Source organism: Cebus imitator, unplaced genomic scaffold (assembly GCF_001604975.1).
Source record: "Cebus imitator isolate Cc_AM_T3 unplaced genomic scaffold, Cebus_imitator-1.0 Scaffold41, whole genome shotgun sequence".
Classification (NCBI taxonomy): Eukaryota; Metazoa; Chordata; class Mammalia; order Primates; family Cebidae; genus Cebus; species Cebus imitator.
In genome coordinates this window covers 9,870,948-9,897,609 of record NW_016107356.1, presented here as the reverse complement: position 1 = coordinate 9,897,609, position 26,662 = coordinate 9,870,948, and the positions used below count along the sequence as shown (strand labels likewise).

Sequence of the window (26,662 nt, the reverse complement as noted above, 5' to 3'; positions counted from 1 at the left end):
GGCATTTATTTGCAAGGCAAATGGAGAAAAATGCAGGATAAATGCCATGGCTCTCTGCAGCTATTCAGCCTGAAGGTGAGGAGGACCCAAGAGAAGACCATGAGCCTGTGGGCATGTTGCGTACACGTTCTCAACTTCAGTTCCTGCATCTGTAAAATGGGAATGGCATTGATGACTATGTATTGGGTTTCTGTTAGATGCATGTAGCATAATACAGGTGAAGACGTCAGTAGAGGAGGCACTCAGCCATATTGGCCATTGTTTCTGGTGCTGTCTCGTAGCTGTGGTTGTTCGAATCCCCACAGTGACTCCAGTTGTACTGCTGGCCTCCTCTTCCTTCTTGCTTTTATTTTTCCCTGGTGACCACTGAAGCCCTAGCAGGCACCCACCTCAGTTGTGTGTCACCCAGCTAAGTACTTTACACTTCCTTTTGAGATAGCATGCTGCCATGTTCCGTTTGTGTGTGATTTAAGGCACAGAATGAGCTTCTAGGTTAAACGACTACCCTATTTGTGCAGACTTTTACATAATGACAGGGTTGAAGCTTCTTTTTGATGGCATGCTGATCATATTGTTGGATTTTTTTTCAAAGTTTGACCTTTGCTCATGACATTGTTGCCTGAATCCATTAGAGCAGTGGAAGATCAGTTACTATTGTCTTAATGTACTATTCAGAGTAAAATGCTTGTATAAATATAGGTTTGAATAGTGTTTTAAATCAATGCAAGTTCGAATGTCTACAAACTTTGTTTTGTCTACCCTAGATGTCTGTGTTATTATTGAACATCTGATATGCTTTAGAAAGTGTTTCAGCCTTTGGAAGCCTTTCCATCGCGCCTTAATAATTCAACTACATTCAACATTGGGCGTAAAACACAAGGTTGCAATTTACTATTCTGCTATCTAGAGGCTGTGGCACAAACATCAGCTCCTTGAGTTGTGCTCTTAAATCACGTTCTTTTCCTATGTACGTTCTTTTTTTTAATCTTGGAATTTATTTTTATTTTATTACACTTTAAGTTCTGGGGTACATGTGCAGAACATTCAGGTTTGTTACATAGGTATACATGTGTCATGGTGCATGCTAGGTGATGTCAGTCATGGTCAGTTTCCGTTCACAGTCTTCCAAATCTCTGGATATCTTTCTTCTCACCATTAGATCTTTTTCTTTTCAGATGCTCCTTTTTTTCTCTTTCCCTTTTTATTTTTTCTGTCTTCAGTACAAATAGTTATGTTCCCAACCTTTTATGTTCTCTGCAAATTGGGATCAAGTTACATGGATTTGGCCAGATTGTGGCTTCAGAAAAGTGGGAAACATGTGTTAGTTATCTTCATACTTCCTTCTCAGGGTCTAGCAGATACCTGATAGGCAAGTAGTTATCATTCAAGAAATATTGTTAAGTGAATTAATAGTATTGAATATTCAATATTATTAAATCATTTTTAAGATTATATATATATATAAAATCTGCTGTGTGTGTGTGTATATATAAAATATACACATACCTGGCACATAGTAAGTGCTTCATAAATGTTATTTTATGAATGGATATATCATGGTTGTGACAATGAAACCAGTTGGTTAAAAATTTCAATGACTAGAACCTATAGTCGAACATAAAAGGACATTTAAGTCGACTCCATCTTGCAGCGCCTTTAAACAAAGTGACTTATTTTCCATTCTTGCCCTTAGCAAATAAAAAAGACATCTCTTCAACAGATAAAGGGGTGCTTTCCCATGAAATGAGGATGGCTGTCCACAAAGCAGGCAGCAGAATCTAGCTATAATTTTAATGATATCTGAATTTTGAATTTGCTCGTACAAGTCCTAAAAATGCAGCAAATTATTGACTCCTTCAATAAGGGATGACTATTCCCATCTCTTGAAACAGAAAGCAAACCAAACCCTCCATTCCTCTGAGAAACAGCTACAAGGTGTAACCTCTTGTTTTCCTCTGGGTCAAGGTGGTTTCCAATTCTTTGATTACAGTACCCATTCTTGGTTTCAGGTAGTATTTCAAGTCAGTTTCAAACATTCTTGGATTACTGCTTCTTCTTATTTATGATGTTTATCCTATGCCATCAAGAGAAGCTATTGCATGAAGCTACTTAATTCCCTTTCAAGCTTCAGACGTGCACCCTGACAGAGTCTGGCCTACTAGTGGTAGGGAAAGGGTCATCCTCTGGATCTCTGTGCCCATGCTCTCTGGGCCCCAGACTCAAAGTTCTGAGTTTCAGTGCCTTCCTGTTGATGGCATTTGAGGTTTTTCAGTGGGAAAGGGCCACTGCCTGGTGCCAACTCGTAAATTCACTGTATTACCAGTAATTCAAAACAGTTACTGGATATTTTTAGGATCCATTCATCTTGCATCACTCTATCCTGACGGTGTAAGGGTAGAGAGTAAGACGCGGGGCCCCAGGCATGCAGAGAAGCCCGGAGCCCTTACCTGGAGGAGCCCTTAACTGAAGAAAGAGCTGACCTCTGCACAGTCAGCACTACTCTGACCAAGGCTGGCCTATTCTCAGTTGCCATTTTGACCTGCTGTTTTTCCTCTCTGAAGTCTGTGTGGCTCTCATGTTGTCTCTTAAATCAAAACAGGATACCAGCAATCCAATCTGCATAGCTAAATAACCCCCACGCCCAGCTTCACTTACCTGCATCTCCCTCACTGCCTGAGGACTGGGCTCAGACAGCTGGGACACCAAGCCTTGGGGCTTGAATCTCACTCCTCTGTTTTGCACATCACTAAAACTCAATTTTGAAATTTTTTTCATAAATATTATACTAAGGGTCTCCTTTCAAATGCAAGTCTCCTTGATGCTTAGACATGTGTGCATGGGAACACACATGCATGCACACATACATATTCTTATTCACACACAAGCTCACATGCATGGCATGCACACATGCATGGACACATGTGTTCACACACATGCACATATGCATGGGCATGTAAGCACATGCACCCATGCATGGATACACAAAGGAATATACACATTCTCACTGAACTGCTCTGGGCTCCACCTTTCTAGAGAAAGCCTTGCTCCCTCCCTCTCAGCCTCCCTGCTTCCCTGTCTGTCTTTGCCATGCATGTGTTGAGTGCCACTAAATGACTGGCCCTGTTTTGGGATCTGAGGATGCACTGAGACAAGACCCACAGAGATCCACATTGAAGGAGCTTCTGTTCCTGGGAGGCAGGCAGACACTGATCAAATAAACAAATGGTATCGTTTCTGACCATGGTGAGTGCTGGGCAGAGAAGCAAATCCAGGAAGGGGATAAAACCTGGAAGGAGAGTATTTTGGAAAGAATGGCCCAGAAAGGCCCCTCAGGCAATGAGATGTAAATGACGGGATGGAAAGAGCCCTTCCAAGATCCTTCTGGTGGTCCAGAGCGCTGAGCAAAGATAAAGGCCAGGAGAAAGGAATAAGCTTGGCGCTCACAACAGGGAACAAGCATTCCCTCTGAACTGCCAAACATATATGACCTTTCAAACACTCCTAAAACACATAGAATTTTAGGTTGAAAGAACCTTGGGGACATCCAGCAAAGCCTCCACATACTGCTATTCATGCCCACTCGATGTAGACCCAAATATTGCCATGTGCTAATCCTGATTTCTGTGGAAAACCAGGTCTCTCTGATGAGTATTTGCAATTTTAGCTTCTTAAAGGCTCTGGTAGAATTTCAGTGTCTTCTTAGTAGCTCTCCCTTGGACTCAGAAAGTGACAGTAGGACCTATTCTAAGGGGTTATCAAGCTTGGAACTCTAAACCCATTGCCTGAAATAAAAGCTTAGCACACATGTCCATGGGGCCAAGAGGTCTTTTGCAGCCACCACACTGCACCCAGCCTCCTGCCACTGTGTTCAAGAAGCCACCTCTGTACCTCTGACCTTGTCTGGTGGTCTGGCTGGTTCATTTAGTTACTGCAGTTGCTGGGCTGGTGTCTGTATCCTCTTTTTCCAGAACATGTATTCTGCGTGTTCTGTCTTTTCTCTGACTTCTGGGCCCCTTAAACAGCTCACTGTTTTTCTTGGGTAGCTTATTGGGGTTCAGTTCTAATCACTGGGAAATCGTGGGCTATACCAGTTCCTCAAAAGGTGGAAAGTGATGGGGGAGGTGTGTACCTGATAGAACAGTGATGTGGGGATAGAGGCCACATTGGCCCTGCTGAGTGACCAGAAGGCAGCTCCCAGATTCCAGTGCTGCAGGTGACAAGAGAGAAGGATGCCCAGGCTAACAGAATGTTCACTGCATCTCAGACAGACCTGGTTAAAACACAAATATATGGCATTTATGTATTGAACCCCTACTGATTGAATATCTCTTGAGTAAAAAGACACTGGGTAGTATCCTAAGACATAAAAGTGTTAGTGTCTTAAATTAACAGCCCTTGCAGTCTCATTCATTTATCAGAATAGTGTGTATCAAAGGCTGCAGGCAATGGGTTCTGAAGACATGAGACAGGAAAATCTTGAGAGGGTTAGGAAATAATACAAAGTCCAGCTCATAGAAGACAGTCACCAGCTACACACACTAACACATACCCACACACACACACACACACACACACACACACACACACACACACACACACTGAGCCCAGTGAGGTATCATGAGAAGCTAAAGCCACAGGAAGGCACAGGGAGCATACAGAAAGGGAAGAAGCAGAAGACATCAAAGACCATCATCTTCCAGTGTGGCCTCCTGTATACTCTGCTGGCACCAAGGCCTATGGCATCCTGTATCCCAAACCAGAAAGGGGAAATGAGCCATAATCTCTAGTAACAGCCAACCCTCTCTTATTTCATCCCCTTCTATGGCTTCCTGCTGCTCTCAGGTAGAAACCTACATGCTTCTGTGGGGTCAGCCATGTCTTCCTTGCCTTGACCCCTGGTACCTGGCCTCTAGCCTTGAATCTTGACCCCTGGTCTCCAGCCTTCAACATTGGCCCCTGGTCTCCAGCCTTCAATCTTGACCCCTAATCTCCAGCCTTCAACATTGGCCCCTGGTCTCCAGCCTTCAGTCTTGACCCCTGATCTCCAGCCTTCAACCTTGACCCCTGGTCTCCAGCTTTTAACCTTGACCCCTGGTCTCTAGCCTCTAACCTTGACCCTTGATCTCCAGCCTTCAACCTTGACCCCTTGTCTCCAGCCTTCAACCTTGACCACTAGTCTCCCACCTTCAACCTGGACCCCTGGTCTCAAGCTCCAACCTTGACCCCTAGTCTCCAGCCTTCAACTTTCTGGCCTCCTACAACTCTACAAATAAATATACATTCCCTCTGTCTGAAATTCTCCCACGTCCAGCCTAACTCAGCTCTTTCTGTGGGATGATTCAAGATGAACATTGTTGTAGAAACAGCTCTGTCAGCTTCATGGCAGAACAAAGGCAGCCCCTAGCCAGCGTTCTGCTTCAGGTGGTCCCCAGTATGTGGGTCCTCATAGCTCTTGTGTGGGAACTGTATCCATCTTTGAATCTCATGGATCGTTCCACAGTGGGCACACCAAAACCATTGCTAGGTTTTGTGCTTGCTTAAAGCCCAGGGAAGATTTTCCAATCCCACTTTTATTCAGAGCGACTTTATTTGAGAAGAATCATGAGCCTCCACAAAGTCAAAGCCCTACTTTTATACCTCAGTGGAGTTTTTAAAGTACACCAGCAAGCAGAAGGATCACAATATCGATGAGCTCTTTAAAAATGCATGAGGCCCTCTGAGTCCAAGCCAAGAATCATAATCAAATGCCTGTACATGGGCCTCTGATATCAATCTCACATTATTTATTTAGAGTTTTTTCTGGTTGCCATTTGGGAGTGAAGATTCATTTACCAAGAGAGATTCTTTTACTAGTTTTCATTACCATGCTGCAACATTAATATTAAACTAAAAAAGTGTTAGATCTCGTCTGTCTCTGGTATGGGAGGACTCTGTGCTCCCCTTTGGGAACCCACTCTTTGAAACTGTAGTGTTGCTGCAAGTCTCATCTCTGTGTTTTTTATTGAAATTGCTGGAACTCAAGGAAAGCATCCTTTGTTTCTTACTTTTGCATCAATATCCAGCTCTATCCAGGCATAGATCTCAAACCTTGTTAGAAATTGATGACAGTTCCTTTTTGTGTGTCCCCAGAGGAGATTGAAGCCCTAAAAACTGTGATTCATGTTCATTCCCGTGAATCTGGGAAGGCATCTGCATGTTCACAGCCACTGACTAACAAAGCATTGCAGAGGAGGAGGAAGGGGGTTATCACAAAGTACCTTGGAATATCTGGCCCCCAGAAATGCATTTCATTTGTTTTACAGCTATCATAAATTCCCAATACAAACATACATAACCAGTTTTCAGAGGTGAGATAGCTCAGAGCATAAGAAGGGCTCTTTTAGGCTTCAAGGTGCCTTTAGAAAGTATCGCGCCTCATTCATTTGACTGAAGGCAAGAACACTGAGGTTCAAAAGGGTCACGAAACTACCCGGAGGCAGAGACAGAGGCAGAGACAGGATTTCAACACCAAGCGCTGCACTCTGTAACCAGTGTTCTTTCCACTGGACTCAGCACCCACCTCAGCAGGTGCCATTGGAGGAAGACTTGGGGGTTTTGCCTTCTGACTACAGTTCCATTGGACCATCTCTTATTTTCTTCCATGAAGAACAAAGGTTGTAACTCCTTATGGACTAGTATTCTGAGGCTGAGGGGTACAATTGCTTATCCTGGTTGAATTCAATGCTTTATAAGTAGAATTGAGAAATAAGGATCACTTGGCATTATGAATTCTGATTATCTAAACCAGAGTTTCTTAACAGCAGCACCATTACTGTTTGAAGCCAGGTCATTCTTCATGGTGGGGGGCTGTTCTGTGCATTGTAGGATATTGAGCACCACCCCTGGCCTCTGACCAATAGGTACCAATGGTGGCACCCCCCACCCCCGCACTGTGACAACCGAAATGTCTCCAAATGTTGCTACATGACCCCAGGGGCAAAATTGCCCTTAGTGCAGAGCCTCTGATCTAGTCTTCAACCTTCAATCTTGACCCCTTGTCTCCAGCCTTCAACCTTGACCCCTGATGAGGGAAAAACATTTTCCCCTAGCGTGGTGCATGGGAGATGGCAAGAACCATTGTTTGATGATGAATTAATGGAATGCCCATCCATTATAGATTTTCTGAATCAATTCATTCCTGTTGTTTGAGTATTGATTTTGCCATCCTTCTTCCAAGAACTGAAATACATTCAAACTTTGTGTGTGTCTGAATAGATGGAGAAAGTTCAGGAAGTTTTGTTTTCCTGATTTTCAGCTAAAAGGAGGCAGGTTTAGCTCAGCAGTTTTCACACAGTCAGGCCAACCATGGTTCAAATGCACCCTTTGTGGAGGGGGACAAGCTCTGAGTGCATATCTGCTGATGGATGTGGGTCCTGCAAGAGGAATCTGTACGTTTTAGGACCAGAGGTGAGGAGGTACTCGGGATACTAGTATGCAAAGTGGTTAAGGAAAGAGGGATAAATCAATGCTGACTCATTTAATCAGAACTTTTGGAGACATTAATGGCACTGAAGTTCCCCAGAGGGCAGCAACAGGAGGATGAGAAATGAAGCATGATGTCAAATAATAAAGCATAACACGGCGATAATGCCTAAAGCATCTCATTCTCAAGGCGGGAGTCAAAGCGGCTGCCTGGGCTCCCTCCAGAAAGGCAGTGATGGCTGCAGCCTGTGATCTGCACTGGGCTTTGGCAAGACTGATGAGGAAAGAATGAGAAATGGGTGCCCCAGTGATGGATGGGCCAGCGGTCATTGTATGGTACATACATCTTTAAAGCTCCACAAGGGCCATTCACTGTGGGTAATACACATGTATTCTCATCACACCCACCTTTCTGGTGCCCTCTTCCTCCACGACTCCTTACCACTGTCCCAGTTGGTTACCATGTCCCCCTTTTCCTTTCTCTACTTGTGACTCTGTGTCTAATTTTTATCTCTCTACAGATCTGTGTAGCTACATTTCTTTCCTTCTGCAACCCTCTATGTGTGTGTTTCAATCTCTCTGATTTCTCTCTCTCTGTCTCTTCCCCTCTCTCTCATCCATCCTCCCTCACACCCACCCAGGCTCATTCATCTCAACCTCCTCTGACCCCAGTCTGTTCCTGCATCTCAGTCCCTGAACTCAGTTTCCCAGAGCCCTACCCTCTCCTTGGCCATCTCCACCTGCTTCATCCCTCACCCTCAGCTTGAATCTCTAATGGGAAGGGCATTGGCCTCAGGGCAGAGCAGAGTGGGTTCATGGTGTGCAAATGTACCATTATAGTCCATGGAAGTCAGCAGGAGGACCCTGTCCCAAAGACTCAGACAGGACTCTGTTAGCCTTTGTATTCATACTAGGGTTGGGCAGGAGACACTAACTGGATTAGCTCACTGGGAAGGAACCGGTAGTGCAGGCAGGTAGGTGAGCAGGGCAGGAGGAGGGCATTGAAATGAGTTCCAGCTCAGTCCCTCCTGTCGTCAGACCATGAGCTGGGTCCTCCTGCTAACACCAGTCCTTTCTGTCTCCATGCCTCAACTTCCCTTTCAGTATGCTGCTCGGCCAGATTTCCCTTCCATATCTCTCTTTCGCTCTCTCTCCACTCACACACACACACACACACACACACGCACACACGCACACACACACACTTACTTTTTTTGATGTTTATGCCCAGCTTGCTGTATTAGTGCACTCAGCTACCTCCTTGTCCCTCTCTTGCCTCATGTTTTACCCCTTCTCTATGCCTTTGACTTCATGGATGAAAGTTTTAGCACAAGGGAAACAAAACAAGAAAAGGAAGGAAGGAAGGGAAGAAGGAGGGAGTGAGGGAAGGAAGGAAGGGAAGAAGGAGGGAGTGAGGGAAGGAAGGAAGGAAGGAAGGAAGGAAGGAAGGAAGGAAGGAAGGAAGGAAGGAAGGAAGTTAGTTTTCATGTTGCTGATAAAGACATATCTGAGACTGGGTAATTTATAAAGAAAAAAGGATTTAATGGACTCACAGTTCCACGTGGCTACGGAAGCCTCACAATCATGGTGGAAGGTGAAAGACACACTTTACATGGTGGCAGGCAAGAGAGAAATGAAAGCCAAGTGAAAGGGGAAACCCCTTATAAAGCCATCAGATCTTGTGAGACTCATCCACTACCATAAGAACAGTATGGGGGAAACCACCCCATGATTAATTACCTTCCACTGGGTTCCTCCCACAACACATGGGAATTACTGGAGCTATAATTCAAGATGAGATTTGAGTGGGAACACAGCCAAACCATATTAGAAGAAAAATAAAGGAAGGAATGGAGGGAATGAGAGAAAGAAAGAAAAAGGAGGAAAGGAAAGAAGGAGGGAGAAAGGGAGAGGGAAAAATGTGGAGAAAGGTAGAGGGAAGCAAAGCAGAGGAAGTGATGCCATAGAGTATGGAAATCATTATCCAAAATATAAGTGAATTTTGTCATAGCTGGTTTTATGGAAACAAGTACTAAGACCGGGCATTTGCCTTTGCCAGTGTTTATGGCAATGATAGATTTATACACAGGGATGCCAAGGGCATGAGTGTCCAGTGGAGGTGAGTACCCATGGTGTGGTGATCCAATATGGTGACCCTAGAGTTTAATGTACAAAGTTCAAAGACCCTGGACTCCTGGATCCCTGCTGCTTTCCACACATGGGAGAGCTGGAGAGGGTCCTGACTGAGTATCCATGGGGAAGGTCAGCTAGGGAATGCTGGACACATCCAAGAAGGCCCTGCTCCCTGTGGAAACAGACTCCTTAATCCAGAGAAAGTGTTCACACGTGTTATCTAAGTACTCTTCACCACAGCCCTCTATGCTAGATTCTGCTCTTATTCCTATTTTACGAATGAGGAAACTGAGCCCAGATCTAAACCGGTCCAATAAATGCAGGCAATGCCATCCTGACCCCTACTCCTCATCACCACAATTAAAGCCAAGGGCTAGTTTCTCCCATGTGACACAGGCAGACGGTGGGCAGGGTGCTGGGGGCAGGGGATGCTGTGCCAGTGTCTCCATGGTCACCACAGTGTCCCACATCACATCTCTCGTTCTGGATCAATAACTGCTTGAATTGTCTTGGTATGTGTAGGCATCTGAAGCACACAGGAGGACAATTAGAGAATCCAGGTTTTCAGAGGGTTTGTTGATGAGCACATGGGCTGGGATTTTAGTGGACATAAGTGCCTGTAATAACAGAGCTTACCGCCGACTACTCTGGTGCTGTCTTCTCTGTAAGTGCATGAATTATTGAGAGAACTCATTTGCAGCATGCATACAGTTGAAAGGGCTACTTTGGGAGCTAATCAGAAAATACATATTGTTGAAAGGAGCTAATTAGAGAATCACACAACGTCATAGAGCTTTGCCTGAAGAACTGGATCAATCAGAGGTATTGGATATTCAGAGATGCTTGTCAGACCTGCCACAAACAAACACAAGCAGGCATTGCATGTAAAGATGTAGTGCTGAGCTGTTTCCGTTATGAGAGATTTTTATTTCTCACCTGTCCATTTCAGCGACTGGACCCTCTTGATCACTACATCTGAAGTGGGAGCCTCTGCAGGCAGGATGCAGATATTATGAGTCCTATCTTTTGATTTCAAACACGTTTCTTCCTTCCAATCTAAGACCTGAGCTTTCTGTAATCCAGCAGGGACCACGATGCTATTACTTTGTAGGGGTTTAATAAGCCCTGTGTATTCAATGGGGAGTCACTAGAATAGATTTATCCCCAAATCTGTGCAACACATCACAAATATGTCAAGTGTTCATGATTGAGTTGGGTCTCAGAAACTGCATGAGGCATTCTTGACCTATATTTTTAAAGAACCCTGGAGGTAAATGTCTGTTGCATTTCCTCAAATATACAAACAACATGATAAAAATGATATTAGTTGTATAAATGAATAAAGAAAAATTAACATAATTTGTTTATCAGATTCTTAGGAATAAAGACAATCACTTTCAGGAGGTTGAATTTATAAAACTATAAATTGCAAGACTGGTCAATTAAGGTGTATTGATTCACATACAAAACGATGTTCACATTACAAAAGAATTTTTCGATTTATTTCTTCATGACAGCTCTGTTAATGCTTTCATCACATTTTTCTTTTTTTTTTTGCAAATAACCCCTGGTTAGAGAAGACTGAAGAATGTATTAACCACCATAAACAAACATAAGTAATTTTCAGTGCCATCAGGTTTCATAAAATTTTTTTCCCATTTATTTATTTTATTGCATTTTAGGTTTGGGGGTACATGTGAAGAACATGCAAAATTGTTGCATAGGTACACACGTGGCAGTGTGATTTGCTGCCTTCCTCCCCATTACCTACATCTGGCATTTCTCCCCCTGCTACCTCTCCCCAGCTCCCCACCCCCCACCATCCCTCCCCTATTTCCCCCCAACTGACCCCAGTGTGTAGTGCTCCCCTCCCTGTGTCCATGTGTTCCATCTTTCAGGAACAAAGCTATCCTGTATGGCAAGACATTCCTGAACCTTCCACGTTAGTGTCTATAATAGGTAGGCCCCATGCCATTATATTTTTCTAAGCCAAAGTTCAGATGCATCAAGTTACCAAAACCCTTTTTACAAGATTGCCAAATTATGTAATTTCTTCCTATAAGAATGTTTGGCTCATTTACTGTCTAGGTATCTACTACTGGGTTTCCCTTGGATCCAGCTGATGATGGGAAGCCAATGTTGAATTATAATGCCTTTAATTTCAGTGAGCCCAGTCCAGTGTCGCTGGGGTCATTTAGTGAATTACATGCTGCCATTCCCAATGAAATCATATAATTACTCATCATCACTTAATAGAATAAAGACATCCTGAAAAAGCTAAATAGAATTTTGAATCATAAATACCAAGTGGTACAATAATGTAATAACATAAGGACAAGGAAATCATTTGGTAGATTTTCCAAGGATAAGGTCATTGCTCCTGTTGTTTGGGGAAAAAAGAAATTTCAAGAAGGATAATAGCATTTTGAAAATTTGTATGCTCATTTAAATCGTGTAAAATGCATTTTTAGGGCTTGTCTTGGTCATATTTATTTTCAGTTCTCTTATGCTGTTTTTTATTTTATTTTGTTTTTGAGATGGAGTTTCACTCTTGTTTCCCAGACTGGAGGGCAGTGGTGCAGCAACCTCCAACTCCCAGGTTCAAGAGATTCTCCTGCCTCGGCATCCCAAGTAGCTAGGATTACAGGCACACACCACCACATCCAGCTAATTTTTGTAGAGACTGGGTTTTGCCATGTTGGCCTGGCTGGTCTCAAACTCCTGACTCAGGTGATCCGCCCACCTCGGCCTCCCAAAGTGCTCAGATTACAGGCCAGTTCCCTTAAGCCCTTGAGTAGTCCTTTTGTTCTGTTATGCTGGTTATTCTTTTTCCGTGGGTAAACTTGATGGCATTTCCTAACGTTCAGGCTTTAAACACTGTCTAAACACGCGTCACTTCCATTGTCCTGCGAGTATGCAGCTGGCTAACGGCAACCCTTGTTTGGTTCAGGTGGTCTCAGATCCCCTTAGCCTGCCCCTTCGGAGCCCACGGGCCCAAAGGAGCTGTATGAGGAAGGTTCAATTTACTACTGTTAGCATACAGTAAAATAAGGAAAGCAGGGAATACTCTGAAGCAAAAGAAACGGGAATGTTCGGTTACTTTAGATTCAGAAAGTGATCAGTGAGCCATCCTAGAGCTACGTTTCTATGATAAACATACCTACTAGACGTCTTGTCTTGAATGTCCCCAGCGGCATCAAACCCAACAGGTCTGAAACTAAACCCTTCATCTTTTGTCACCAAAGTATGATCTTTTCCCTATACACCCTTTCACAGTTAGTGGTTTCACCATCCCTGTGGTTTCCCAAGATGAGAGCCTGGGAAGGAGTCACCCCTAAGCCCTTCTCCTCTCTCACCACTCCCACTTGTCATTGACTCTGAAGCTGCCTTCCTTGGGCCCCGTTTGTATCTCACAATTTACTTCCCTCTCTTACATCCTCCAGCTGCTCCTGAGCTGAGATCATCATCATATCTTTCTCCCTGCACATCCTCTTCCCTGGGTACTTGCTCCAGGACCACATACCACCAACCCATTCTCTAGCCAGAGTTTTGCACCTGGTATGTCATGGGTTATAGGCGTGCAAGACAGTGAGTCCCTCAGAACTCAAGCTGGCCAGAAACAGCTTCTTGGCCTCATCCCAGTGTTCTGCACAAATGCCCCTTGTCTGCGTATACCTCAAAGAGAGAAAAGTGGGAAGCAGTGGGCTGGAGAATGCACACTGCCTATACCAAAACAGCTGAGACTCAGAGCCAGGGTCAGTCCAGCTCAAGCCATGCAGTGTTGGTTGCAAAGTGGACCTGGTGGCTGAGCCCTAACTGTGCTCATGCACTGCAAGGTGATAATGGGATGTATTAAAGCCTCAAAACAGGGACCTGAAGATGGGAATGAGAAGGAGTCAAGGCCAGGTGTAATGCCTGTAATCCCAGAGCTTTGAGAAGCTGAGGCAGCAGCATCGCTTGAGGCCAAGACTTTGAGACCAACCTCGGCAACCAAACAAGACCCTGTCTCTCCAAAACATTTTTTAAATAATAATAATTAGCCAGGCATGGTGGTGTGTGTCTGCAGCCCTAGCTACTCTGGAGGCTGAGGTAGGAGGATTGCTTGAGCCCAGGATTTTGAGGCTACAGTGAGCCATGAATGCATCATTGCACTCCAGCCTGGGCAACAGAGCAAGATTCTATCTCTCTTTAAAAAAATAAAATAAGAAAGGAGTCAACAGATATTTTGCAAGTAGAATTAGCCTGGAGAGAAAGGTGTCAGTGAAGCCTCTGAGGTTTCAAGGATGGAGAGATGGTGATAGCATTACACAAGATGGAGCACAAAGGAGAGAAGCAGCATTTGGGATTGGGAGGGGATGGGGTTGGCCTTCATGAACTGAATTGGTAGACTTGGCATTCAGAATTCCAGATGGACATTTGTGTGGAAATGCCTAGTAAAGCACCTGAAATTCACATCTAGGGCTCAGGAGAAAGCAAAATGGAAAAGATAGATGGGAAAGCTCCTTATAAAGAGATGAGGAAAGCAGCCAAACCTTTCAAGAGAGGACTGAGAGCAGGCCACTGGGAACACAGTATTTAGAGGAAAGACAGAGAAAAGGATCCAGTCAAGGAAAGTGAGAAGGGGTGTCCAGAGGTGTAGGAAGAGATCTGGAAGACCACAGTGCCATGGCAGCTGAGAGGGCCACAGCATCAAATGTCATTGTAATGCAGGTAGAAAGGGACCAAGGGGAAACCAGAGAATTTGGCAATGAGAGGTCAGAGTTGACCTTTCAGTAGTTGATGGTGAAAGAAGCTGTGTCAGTTCAGGTTTTCTGAGAAGTGCCTATCAAGACAGATTAGACATGCAAGGAATTTATTGGGGAAATTCTTGTGAAGAAGGAAGCAAGAGAAAGCAGGAGGTGGTGGGGAGAGTCTGGGGACCATAACAGAGTTCTGACACCTGTGAAAGGAGAAGGGGAAGGAGGGATTGGGTCAGAGGCACCTCAGGCTGCAGTGCACCTCTGAGAAGGCTGCAGTGAGGCCGATGGGGCATCCCTGAACAAAGGATCCCTGTTAGGGGGATCCTGTACTGGGCAGGGAGGGCCATGAGGAAAACCCTGCCATGCACGTCACTGGCTCACAGCATCTCAGAGAAAAGGTACCTCCTTGCGGCAGATGCTCTTGGATTTTTTGGTTTGGTGTGGTTTGGTTTTTTGTTTTTGTTTTTGTTTTTGTTTTTGTTTTGTTTGTTTGTTTTTGTTTTTTGGTTTTTTTTTGAGTCTTGCTCTGTCACCCAGGTTGGAGTGCAGTGGCATAATCTGGGCTCGCTACAATCTCTGCATCCCGGGTTCAAGCAACTCTTTTCCCTCACCCTCCCCAGTAGCTGAGACTACAGGCGCCCACCACCACACCTGGCTATTTTTTGTTTTTAGTAGAGACAGGGTTTCACCATGTTGGCCTGGCTGTTCTTGAACTCTTGACCTCAGGTGATCCTCCCACCTCGGCCTCCCAAAGTGCTGGCATTACAGGCATGAGCCACCACACCCGGCCAGCATGTGCTCTTGAAGGAGACCTGAGGTTATGTTTCCACGGCACCACAGAAGACAGAATGACCTTGAGAAGGGAGTAGAAACACTAGTACTCTGGTCTAAGCTGTTGTCATCTCTATACAGAGCACGGCTGAAACAGAAGAGCCACATGGAAAAGGTTAGCAGGTAGGCAGGGCCTGGTAAGGCCATAAGCTGTGGCACTTCCATGAAAAGCCATCATAGAGACCCATAACTAAGTGGCTAGCCAAGCTCACAAGGTTTTATAGACTTGCCAGGACGAGAGGCAGCTGTCCATCCTTCTTCCCTTAGTGTCCCTGGCTCTCTCCCCAAACCTTGTGCTTTCCCTGTACTTCCAATCACATGTGGTATTTGGTCCATCACAGTTCATCCCCAGTGGACACTGTTGCCTTTGATGTATGTTTTTCTTTCAATGATGTTTTGAAGGATTCTGTTACCTCCCTTCCTCCATTTATGTACAAGTAAGTTAACGTACTGTAGGAAAATAAGCTCTTCCCGTGCCCAGCGAAGAGGTATGAGGATGATTCCACCTGTCTTTGTGGTGAGCACTGATGGAGTATCTTGAGAAAGGAGCCCAAGTGCAGCGGCATTCTCATCTCTAAACCCCACGTGGCCTCCCACGGGCATTCTGCCCGTTTACCAAATGAAGACACCCACTAACTGCCCTTTCTTTCTTTCTAGGTGACCTCATACATTTGCCTCCATACCTTAGAATGGACTTTTTGTTAAACCGAGGTGGTCCAGGCACCAGCAGGGACCTGAGCTTAGGACAAGCGTGCTTGGAACCTCAGAAAAGCCGGACCCTGAAGCGCCCCACGGTCCTGGAGCCCATCCCGATGGAAGCCGCCTCCTCCGCCTCCTCCACGAGAGAAGGACAGTCGTGGCAGGCGGGGGCCGTGGCCACATTACCTCAGCGGGAGGGGGCAGAGCTGGGACAGGCAGCTAAAATGAGCAGCTCCCAAGAATCACTGCTCGACTCCCGGGGCCATTTGAAAGGAAACAATCCTTACGCAAAATCTTACACCCTGGTATAACAGACAGCATGACTGGACCGCGGTTGTAAATACAATTCAAACAATTCAATCAAAGCTACCTTTTTTTTACGGAATTCCAATATTTATAATTAAAGAAAATTGCCAAAATATATTAAAAAAAAAAAAGAGAAAATACTGAAACCACAGACAGTGCAAAGACTCTCCTGCTTTTTTTCTGTCTGAGTGTGAGCTCCATCCGCCTGGGCATCTGATTTTTTGGGAAAGAAGTCCAGTTTTATGATCTTCACAGGCTACTGCATTTTTACTGATTTTCTACAAAAGTGCATGGGGGGATTAATTAAACCTTCTGACTGGAAGTTCTATCACACAAGAGGCAAGAAAGAAAACAGGGTGGGGGGAAATTAGCCTATTTGTGAATTTAAAAGGAACACCGATTTGTGGGCAGGGGAAAACCTCAGTCACCTTTGCACACCTTTCTTTCCCATTAGAAACTGGGTTCTCAATTTGGTCTTCTTTTGTTGTTAATTAGGATGAGTGCCGTCAGTGAAGGGGTGGGGGGAATCAATTTGGTTTTCTTTTTTGTTTCTTTTTTAATTTAATGAGACACTCTTTGCATTTTGTCTAAGCGAAATAAAAAAGAAAAGGTTGTCTGCCTTTATTTCCATGTCTACTTCTCTCGTCTTCTTCTACCAATGGCCTAGTCCTGCAACTGGTACTTCTGTTTGGAATACCAGGCCTGAACCCAGAGCCCAGGTCAATAAACCAGAGTCAATACTAACACCCTGAACTCCTCAGGAATCTCCGGGAAGCACAAAGAAGGTGCAGCTCCTGCTCTCAAGCTGGAGAAGACAAAATGCAGACGGGCCTCCACCGCAACCAGGGCGGTCCAAGTATTCGAAGCCCCCTGCCCACAGCAAGGGTTCAACTGCCTGTGGCCTATGGGCCAAATCCAGCCTCCTGCTGTTTTTTTAAATAAAGTTTTATTGAAACAAGGCCATATACACTATTTGCTATTGTCTATGGCTACTTTCATGGCACAATGGTAGAGCTGAATAGTTGCAATAGACATGGCATAGCCCATGAAACCTGAAATATTTATTTCCTGGCCCATTACAGGAAACGTTTGCCAAACCCTGCTCTGGAGCCTGACAGGCAGCCCCAGCGTGCGTGAGAAGGAGCAAGATGGTGCATCCTACCCTCATGACTTTTCCTATCTCCACCATGCTTGGCATCCAAATTTGCGATAGACCATCTCAATATACATTGCCACCAGTGCACTACTCTGTAACCAGAGGAAAGTAATGTTCCTCTAAAATCTAAGTTTTTAGTTTCCTTTCAGCTTATCTCCCATGTGGCTCATCCTAAGAAAGAATTTACTCATAAATAGTCTGAACTGCATTCTCTATCCCATAACCTTCACACGGTGTGCTTTTGAAAGAGTATGTAATCCTCCCCTGGCTCCAGCCTCCATTCCAGGCTCACTTCCATCAAAGGGAAAGATAACCAGGTCTTCATGTCAGGGATGTGTCATTAACCAGAAATCCTGATCAAACCTTCATAGCTGCTCAGTCTCCCAGGCCGAAGATTCTCTACAGGCTTCCATTAAGGCCACCAACATAGACTGGTGCCAGTTATTACCATCTTGGGAAAGTATTCAGAAATGTCTTTCTTTCTCTCCCTCCTACCCTCCTTCTTCCCCATCCTTTCTTCCTTCTATTTATTTTCCAGGCAGGCCCATTTGCCTGCTTAGATTCAGTGACACAGAATGGGTCCAGGACCATGTCAAGACCACCTGCTGGCACTAGTGTTAGATGGCTCCATGAATGTGAGATGTACATTCATGGTTTCAGGATTTAATCCGTGTTGATGTGTACTATTTATATACTCACAGATGGTTTTTTTTTCTTATGCAAAAGAAATGAAATGCTACTTTCTGGGGGAAAACAATTAAAAGTCTATCTTTCATCAACCTAAAACTTCTATATTCCCCAAACTTAGAAGTTTATCTTTTTAACATTTTTCTCTCAAGCTGTACAAAAATAAAAAAAAAAATTCTACATTATGTCTGCTTCTAGAATGGATTGCTTTCAAAGACTCCTGCCTTAAAAATATTCATTAAAATTAGTTTAACATACAATTGTCTCAAAAGATCACCTCCTTCCCTCTCAGATAGGGGTCTATTACAGTAATGTGTACTAAAAAGACTGTTATTGACAGTAATAATAATTATCCTCTGGACCTCTACCTGTCTGATTTGTTTTGTGGAAATAATCGTATTAGCCCAAGTCTGCACACAGATTATTCTATGTTAAAACGATGAAACTCAAATAAATTCTCTATCCTCTGGTCAATATCTATAGGGTACCTGGACAATAGCTACTGGGTCAGTGGACTGGGTTTCTTCCTCAGCATCCATCTGGCTGGCAACCTGAAAAATGCCCACCCTCCTGAACTGAGCAAGGCCTTCTTTTAATACACAGCCAGTAAGCCACGCAGCACTCAGCACTCAGCACGTCTCCGGGAGCCTGATGTTTCCATGTCATTCACAACTGCCTGATGACTGCTGTCTTGCATCCATGTCCACCACGTCTACCCATGAAGAGAAGACGGTGGAAAAGTTGAGATGGGAAAAGATGGACAGTGCCGTAACATGAAGCTGGTCACCAGCTGGACCAGGTAAGCTTTTATTCCACCCATCGTCTCTGGGCCCTTGCTGCAGAGACCCTTGATACTATCTTAAGACACCGAAAACACACTGCTTCTTAAGTTGTTCTTTAAACAAGCAGGAGATCACCACTCAGTTAAGGTCCCTCTGGCCTGGTATCATGATCCCTGAATCACTCAAATGCCAAAAGTTTTATGCTATTTTTAAGGACATGGTTGAGGCCTTCTAGAGAAGCTCTGGAACTCTATGAATCAATTTCTAGCAATAACACCCAGCCTTCTGGAGCTGGCATAAGACTGGGAACCAAAGGACTAGTGTGTTATAGGCCACCTACCCACCAAAGGTTCAAAAGAACCTAATAGTATGTCCATAAAAGTATCCATAAAAGTCCTCTTTCAACTTTCTTTTCTTTTCTTTTCTTTTCTTTTTTTTTTTTTGAGACAGAGTTTCACTGTTGTTGTCCAGGCTGGAGGGCAGTGGCATGATCTCGGCTCACTGCAACTTCCGCCTCTCAAGTTCAAGTTATTCTCCCGCTCAGCCTTCCAAGTAGCTGGGATTACAGGTGTGCACCACCATGCCCAGCTAATTTTTGTACTTTTGGTAAAGATGGGGTTTCACCATGTTGGCCAGGCTGGTCTCGAACTGCTGACCTCAGGTGATCTACCCGCCTCAGCCTCCCAAAGTGCTGGGATTACAGGCGTGAGCCACCACGACTGGCCCCTCTTTCAACTTTCCCAAGAATGTGGCTTAGAGAGTATGTCAGCTCTCTTAAGAGCACCTGGAAAAACTAAAATATCCTCAGTTTAATATCCAGGGCACCCAAGGCCCATGTTGGGTGGGTGCCTCCATCAGAGGCAGCAGAGTGTGGCTAGAGTGAAGGAAAGATTTTCTGCAGATCTTGGAAACCAAGCTGTTGTAATCCCTAATGAGAGTTTAAGCCATGAAGGAATCTTCAGGCCTGCACAAAAGCTGTGTCTGTTTGCTGTGAGATATTTGTTCGCTTGAGGGGAAGACTCATGATGGCAGGGTCATTGAGTAGCCTAAAGAGTATGTGGCACTGACAAGCCAGAGCTACAGCAGGGTCAGGTGGCAACTGTGGACAGGATCCTCACCGAGTCCCTCCCTCCAACCCCAGCAAGCAGGGGCTGCAGACTGGATGGGCCTGATGCTAACTTGGGTCACCCGAGTGCCACCAATCATGGAAGTGGGTGGACCTGTTGGGAGCCGTACCCTGTGGGTCCCTTGCATTTGTGCATGTCTCCCAAGCAGAGCCCTTGATGGCTTCTGTTCTGTACTGTTTTTTCAAGAATGCTTGCATAGCAGATAGCCTTGGAAGATAGAGATAGTGTCTCCTTCTTGGGCAGAAGGTATATTTGTTGGCTGACCTAGACAATAAAAATAATGTCTCTATCTGAGGCAAAATTTGGGCAAGTGTACCAGCAGTCCCCTTCCAAAGTTTCGTAGGCATTAGACACAGCCAATCAGCAGCCATGGCCTTGCTGATCTCTGACTAGAATCTGGATGGTCTGGGGCAGCCTCCTTCAGCTCTTTCATCTTCAGTCCAAGTTCATCTTTTCAATGAGGGCCTCCGTGAGCATCCTATTTAATGCCACAACTCCCGCAGGAATCCTGCCCCCCATATCTGCTTTAGCTCTTGTCCATACCTTTATCAACTAGCTTACTCTAGAATTGATTAATGGTTATTCTTCATTATCTGTCTTTCCTCTAGAATGTCAGCTTCATGAGAACAGAATTCTTTGTTTTGTTTACTTGTTTTTAGAAAAGTCCCTGGCACACAATAGGCATCTTGTACGTATTTGTTGACAGGGAAAAAAAAAACAGTTTGGAGTTTCCTAAGCTTAGAGCTCCTCAGCTACTACACAAGCCCACTGCATGCACAGCATCTACCTGGACTGCTCTGCAGCACCCCACAAGCCCTGCCAGGGTGTGGAGCTGGTGGGAATACGGCTCTCACACTCATTGCTGTACCTTGAGTAATAATATCCTCAATCTCTGACCCAAGAGTCTCGTGCCTTCTGCTGGCATCTATGAAACTGAGACAGGCTGACTTGGTAACTCACAAGAAAGAAAAATGCCAGGTTTTCTGCAATCCTTAACAAGCACAAAACAGACACGGGCAGCACCAGCTCCCTCCCCAACTCCCCAGAGGGACAAGTCACAGCTTAGACTCACAAACTTTTTGCAATTTGGTGGGAATGGTATTTCTTTTCTTTCTCTCTCTTTTCAATCTCTCACTATCAAAAAGAAAAATGGAAAACGTGGGAAAAGTGACTTTGAGCACTTGGCAAGGGGAGCCTGTTTCATCTCTCAAGAGTAGCTTGACAAAGCCAGAAAGCCCTTTGTGTCCCAGAAACTTCAACCCTACTGTAAGAAGAAAAGATAATGTTTATCATCTTCAGCACTGGATCTCCCAGAGAGCACTGCACTCTGCTTCTAGGAGATCATCTTTCCATGGAGAAGAAAATACCTGCCATGTACATTCATAGGTGTGGTGGCAGCAAGGGCAAGGGGTGCTCCAAGAGTCCTTGGGGACAGCGGTCCTGAACCACACTGCAACCTAGGTGGGTCACCATGCCCACCTGGGCATCAGAGGGTGTCACAGCCAAAGGAACAATGGCATTCCCAATCATGCTGTGTGTGAATGCAAGGGTTTTACTCTCAAGCAATTAATTCAATGTTTGCCTCAATCTTTCATCCTCTGAGGTTTCCCTAAGGGTGAGCACCTCACTAAATAGAAGGGACGTCCTCTTGCAAATCTAGGAAGAAAAGTTTTAGCAGGCTATTTAAAAGATGCTTCCTGTTTCTAGAGCTGAAAGTATAAGTGTTTTACAAAGGCGTAACTTCCTAGATGGTACAATGATAGTGTGGTGTCCTGATTCGACATCCAGGTACAGAAAACCAGGCCCCTCACCCTGAGTGGAAGCGTAGTCCTCTACACAACCACTGCTCACACTTGGTAAGACACAAATCCACTACACCCCTGCAGCGTGCCAACAACCCCTCCACATCTGTTTCCCCATCCAGAGTGAGAGTTGGTTCTGTCACAATCCAGGAAGGTGACTGATGACAGTTCAAAGAGATGCACCCTGCACGTTGCCAAGTAAAGCAACAGCCAGAGAAAGATGCAGCCGCTGGAGCTGATTTTACTTCAATCTAGTATCAGCCCAATCCTGTGTCTATTCCTCTGTTTAGTCATGTGATGAGAGAACATTCCTGTCTCGTTGAAACTTCTACTTATCTTCTCCAGCTGATTCTCTTTGAAAGGCCTTTCGTCATCCTCAAACTAGCAGATGGCATTCTGTCCACTTCTGTAGCAAAAGTTAACCCTCAACACCAAGGTGCTAACGTTTCCAGGAAGAGGACTGGGAGTTCTTCGCATGGAGCCAAGAATAATTAAGATGCTTCCAAAGGGAGTTGCACCTGGAAAGGGGCATTCTTGTTGCTGTGGAAGTAACTGGAAAAGCTTCTGGTGTCCATCTTGGTCAAGGTCCATTCTTCTATGTGTCTGTGCACCTGCCTCGCACATCCATTCTGCAGCATGTGAAAATTGGGCTTATTCGATGACCTGGGATCACAGGAAAATTTGAGGTGAGCAAGGCACATGACCTAATAAATAGGAAGAACATGGCACTGAGAGGCTTAGGCCAAGCACCAACTCCTCGATAACTCACCAGGAGGTCTCAAGAAAGGCCCTATGGTTGGACATCCGTAAACAGACCTGAGTGGACCAGGAGGTCTCAAAGACCCTGCTGGCCCAACAAGGAGATGACTTTCCCAGCACCAACCTCCCTGGGCAAATATTTGAGCTCCTTAAAAGTGTATGGTGGGGGAGTTGAGGGGCTGCCTTTCATTTATTTTTTTGTACTCCTAGCACCCTGCACAGTTATCCACCCAAACTGGTGACTTGGTAAATATTTTAAAAGGATGTGACATGAATGTCACTATCAAAAAGAAAGAAAAATGAAAAAATTGGAAAAAGTGACTTTTCCAAATGTACAGATGTGTCGTGGAATGTAAAAAGGGAGATTCTCCATGTCTATGATCTCAGTGTATAAGGCAGACTTTCATCCTTTTAATAAATGCCTAAACTCACCTAATTATTGTTGTGTTTGCTTTTTATCCTAGAGGGAAAAGGAAGTTAAAAGACCAACCTGATTATTTGCAGGTTTCAGATACTGGAGGCTTCACACGTGTGGCACAAACTCTCACATGCTGCTGTTGAGAAGATGGACTTTCCTCAGGTCCTTCATTTATTTATTTATTTATTATACTTTAAGTTTTGGGGTACACGTGCAGATCGTGCAGGTTTGTTACACAGGTATTTACGTGCCATGGTGGTGGTTTGCTGCATCCATCGCCCTGTCACCTACATTAGGTATGTCTCCTAATGCTATCCCTCCCCAATCCCCCCACCCCCTGCTATTCCTACCCTAGTCCCCCACCCCCCAGACCTCGGTGTGTAATGTTCCCCTTCCTGTGTCCATGTGTTCTCATTGTTCAACACCCACTTATGAGTAAGAACTTGTGGTGCTTGGTTTTCTGTTCATGTGTCAGTTTGCTGAGAATGATGGTTTCCAGCTTCATCCATGTCCCTGCAAAGGACATGAGCTCATCCTTTTTATGGCTTCATAGTATTCCATGATGTGTATGTGCCACATTTTCTTTACCCAGTCTATCATTGATGGGCATTTGGGTTGGTTCCAAGTCTTTGCTATTGTGAACAGTGCCGCAGTAAATATACGTGTGCATGTGTCTTTATAATAGAACAATTTATAATCCTTTGGGTATATACCCAGTCATGGGATTGCTAGGTCAAACGGTATTTCTATTTCTAGATCCTTGAGGAATCGCCACACTGTCTTCCACAATGGTTGAATTAATTTGCACTCCCACCAACAGTGTAAAAGTGTTCCTATTTCTCAGCATCTGTTGCCTCCTGATTTTTTAATGATTGCCATTCTAACTGGCATAAGATGGTATCTCAACGTGGTTTTGATTTGCATTTCTCTAATGACCAGTGATGATGAGCTTTTTTCTCATATATTTGTTGGCTGCATAAATGTTTTCTTTTGAAAAGTGTCTGTTTATATCCTTTGCCCACTTTTTGATGGGGTTGTTTGTTTTCTTCTTGTAAATTTGTTTAAGTTCTCCATAAATTCTGGATATTAGTCCTTTGTCTGATGGGTAGATTGCAAAAATTTTTTGCCCATTCTGTTGGTTGCCGTCTCACTCTATTGATAGTTTCTTTTGCTGTGCAGAAGCTCTTAAGTTTAATTGGATCTCACTTGTCTATTTTGCCTTTTGTTGCCATTGATTTTGGTGTTTTAGTCATGAAGTCCTTGCCTATGTCCTGAATGGTATTGCCTAAGTTTTCTTCTAGAGTTTTTATGATGTTAGGCCTCATGTTTAAATCTTTAATCCATCAGGTCCCTATAAATAAAAACCTCTCTTTAGGCAAAGCTCTGCCTGAACATCCTCTTGAATAGATTTCTAAATTCGTGCTGGTAGCTCCTGCGTGAGAGTCAGCCGAAAACTGCTTTCTGTTGTTGCTGTCGTTGGTAAAAAGTCTGAGGGTCTCTCTGTGCGGGGTGTGGACCCAGTCCCTCCCTCTCCCCATGCCCTGCTCCTGCCATAGTATACTAGGCAGTAGGTACCTCACATGTCTCATCCTTGGAAACATGAACCAGGTGACCACAGCTGAACCAGCTGAGGCTCCTGGGGAGCCAGCACATTTGAACCCAAGCAAACCCTTAGTGACCTTCCCAAATGCCCAGCCCATCTTCCCTCAATCTCAGCAGACAGACATGCCTGACATCAAATGCTGTGGTGTATCTTCCCTATTCTGCCTCCACCACCAAACTCCTCAAAGCCACCTCCTTCCTGATCCTGCTTCTTCCCATCCATAACTCCTCTCTCCAACCATACTCTGGATCCCAGCCACTCCCAACTTTACAAAATTCTCACCCTCCCTTCTCTGCTTGGATCCCGTCTCATAACCATGTGTGAAGACATTCAAGTCTCCCCCATCAATAAAAAACGTCTCCTACTTTCCCTGCACTCACTGTAGACACTGTCCTATGTCTCCCCTTCTGTCTTAGTTTATTTTCTGTTGCTCATAACAGAATATCTAAAACTGGTTTATGAAGAAAAGGAATTTATTTTTCACAGTTATAGAGTCTGAGAAGTCCAAGATCAAGAGGCCATATCGAGAGCCTTGTTGCTGGTGGGGACTCTCTGAAGGGTCTTGAGGTAGAACAGAGCATCACCTCAGATTTTTTTTTCTTTGAAATGGAGTCTCGCTCTTGTCACCCAGGCTGGAGTGCAATGGCACGATCTCAGCTCACTGCAACCTCCATCTCCCAGGTTCAAGTGATTCTCCTGCCTCAGTCTTCCAAGTAGGTGGGATTGCAGGCACCCGCCATCATGCCCAGCTAATTTTTGTATTTTTAGTAGAGATGGGGTTTCGCCATGTTAGCCAGGCTGGTCTCGAACTCACAGCCTCAAGTGATCCACCCGCTTCAGCCTCCCAAAGTGCTGGGATAACAAGCATGAGCCACCTCTCCCAGCATTTCTTCCTCTTCTTTTAAGCCACCAGTTGGACTCCCATTAATCCATTAACTCATTAAACCATTAATTCATGAACCCTCATGACCTAATCATCTCTTAAATGGCCCCTATCTCAACACTTCCACATTGGTAATAAAGTTGCAACTTGACTTTTGGAGGGAAAAATATTCAAACCACAGCAACTTCCTTTGTAGTGCAGCATCCTGAAGAAAGGTATCCAACGGTCCCATTTCCTCAGCACCTGTTTTTCCCAGTCTCCCCCCTCCCCTGAAGCCGCTATCATCTGTGCCACAGGTGACCGCCTTGTGCAGGATCCCAAGGCTTCTTGGCAACTGTCATCTTGGGTAGCCTCTTCTACGGCACTGGAGAAATTGTCTTTCCAGTTGCTGGTTCTTTTATCTTTGGGCTCATTCTTCTTAATTTTATTAGCAAGGTCCTCTTTCTCCAAAGTACCTTCAAATGTTTTTGTTCCCGGAGTTCCACCCTCAGTCCTGTGCATTTCTCACCCTGGGCAACGTTAGCATCTCGTCTTCAATCACAGCTTTAGTTACCATCCATGTTTTGGTGATTCCTAAATGTAAATCTTCAGCCTGAACTTCTCTGAGCTTCCAGTTCATATCCAACAGCCTCAAGATACCTCCACTCGGCCATCCCATGTAAAGCTCAAACTCAACGTAAGCAACACTCATCACTACATATGACCCCACTGCTCCTGGATTGCCTCTTCCTGAATCCACATTGCAATAGATGGCATTACCATACCACTTAGGCTGACTAACAACTACCAAGTATGTGCAAACCCAGCTCCCTGGCCTTAAGACAGAACAAAGTCTGAAGTTTTCCAACCTTTCCTCTTCCATCCTTTTTCTGATTTCTGCTGGTAATGCTTTTATAAATCATTGCATATAAATTCATATCTCAAGTTATGTTTCTGGAGCACTCTACCTAATGCAAGTTATTATCCTTTATTCTACCCCTGTACCTATCCTAGTGCCTAGTATACATTTGATGTTCAATAAGTATTTGACAATAAATAAATAGGTAGATGAATGAATGAATAAGAGTAGATGACATTTGGTGAAACCTCGTCTCTACTAAAAATACAAAAATTAGCTGGGCATGGTGGTAGGTGCCTGTAATCCCAGCCACTCAGGAGGTTGAGAAGGAGAATCCTTGGAACCCAGGAGGCAGAGGTTGCAGTGAGCTGAGATCATGTAATTGTATTCCAGCCTAGGTGACAGGGTGATGCTCTGTCTCAAAAAAAAAAAAAAAAA

General features: G+C 44.6%; 1 protein-coding gene across 1 annotated transcript in view; it reads left to right on the top strand.

Annotated features, from left to right (window-relative positions):
• DSCAM (DS cell adhesion molecule) overlaps window positions 1-18,197 on the top strand; it is a 103,062-nt gene extending 84,865 nt beyond the window's left edge. The window contains exon 16 of the mRNA XM_017526279.2: window positions 15,822-18,197. Within this exon, the coding sequence (XP_017381768.2) occupies window positions 15,822-16,174 (353 nt within the window). The 3' untranslated portion in view covers window positions 16,175-18,197. The remainder of the gene's footprint in view (window positions 1-15,821) is intronic.
• Window positions 18,198-26,662: the final 8,465 nt, after the last annotated feature.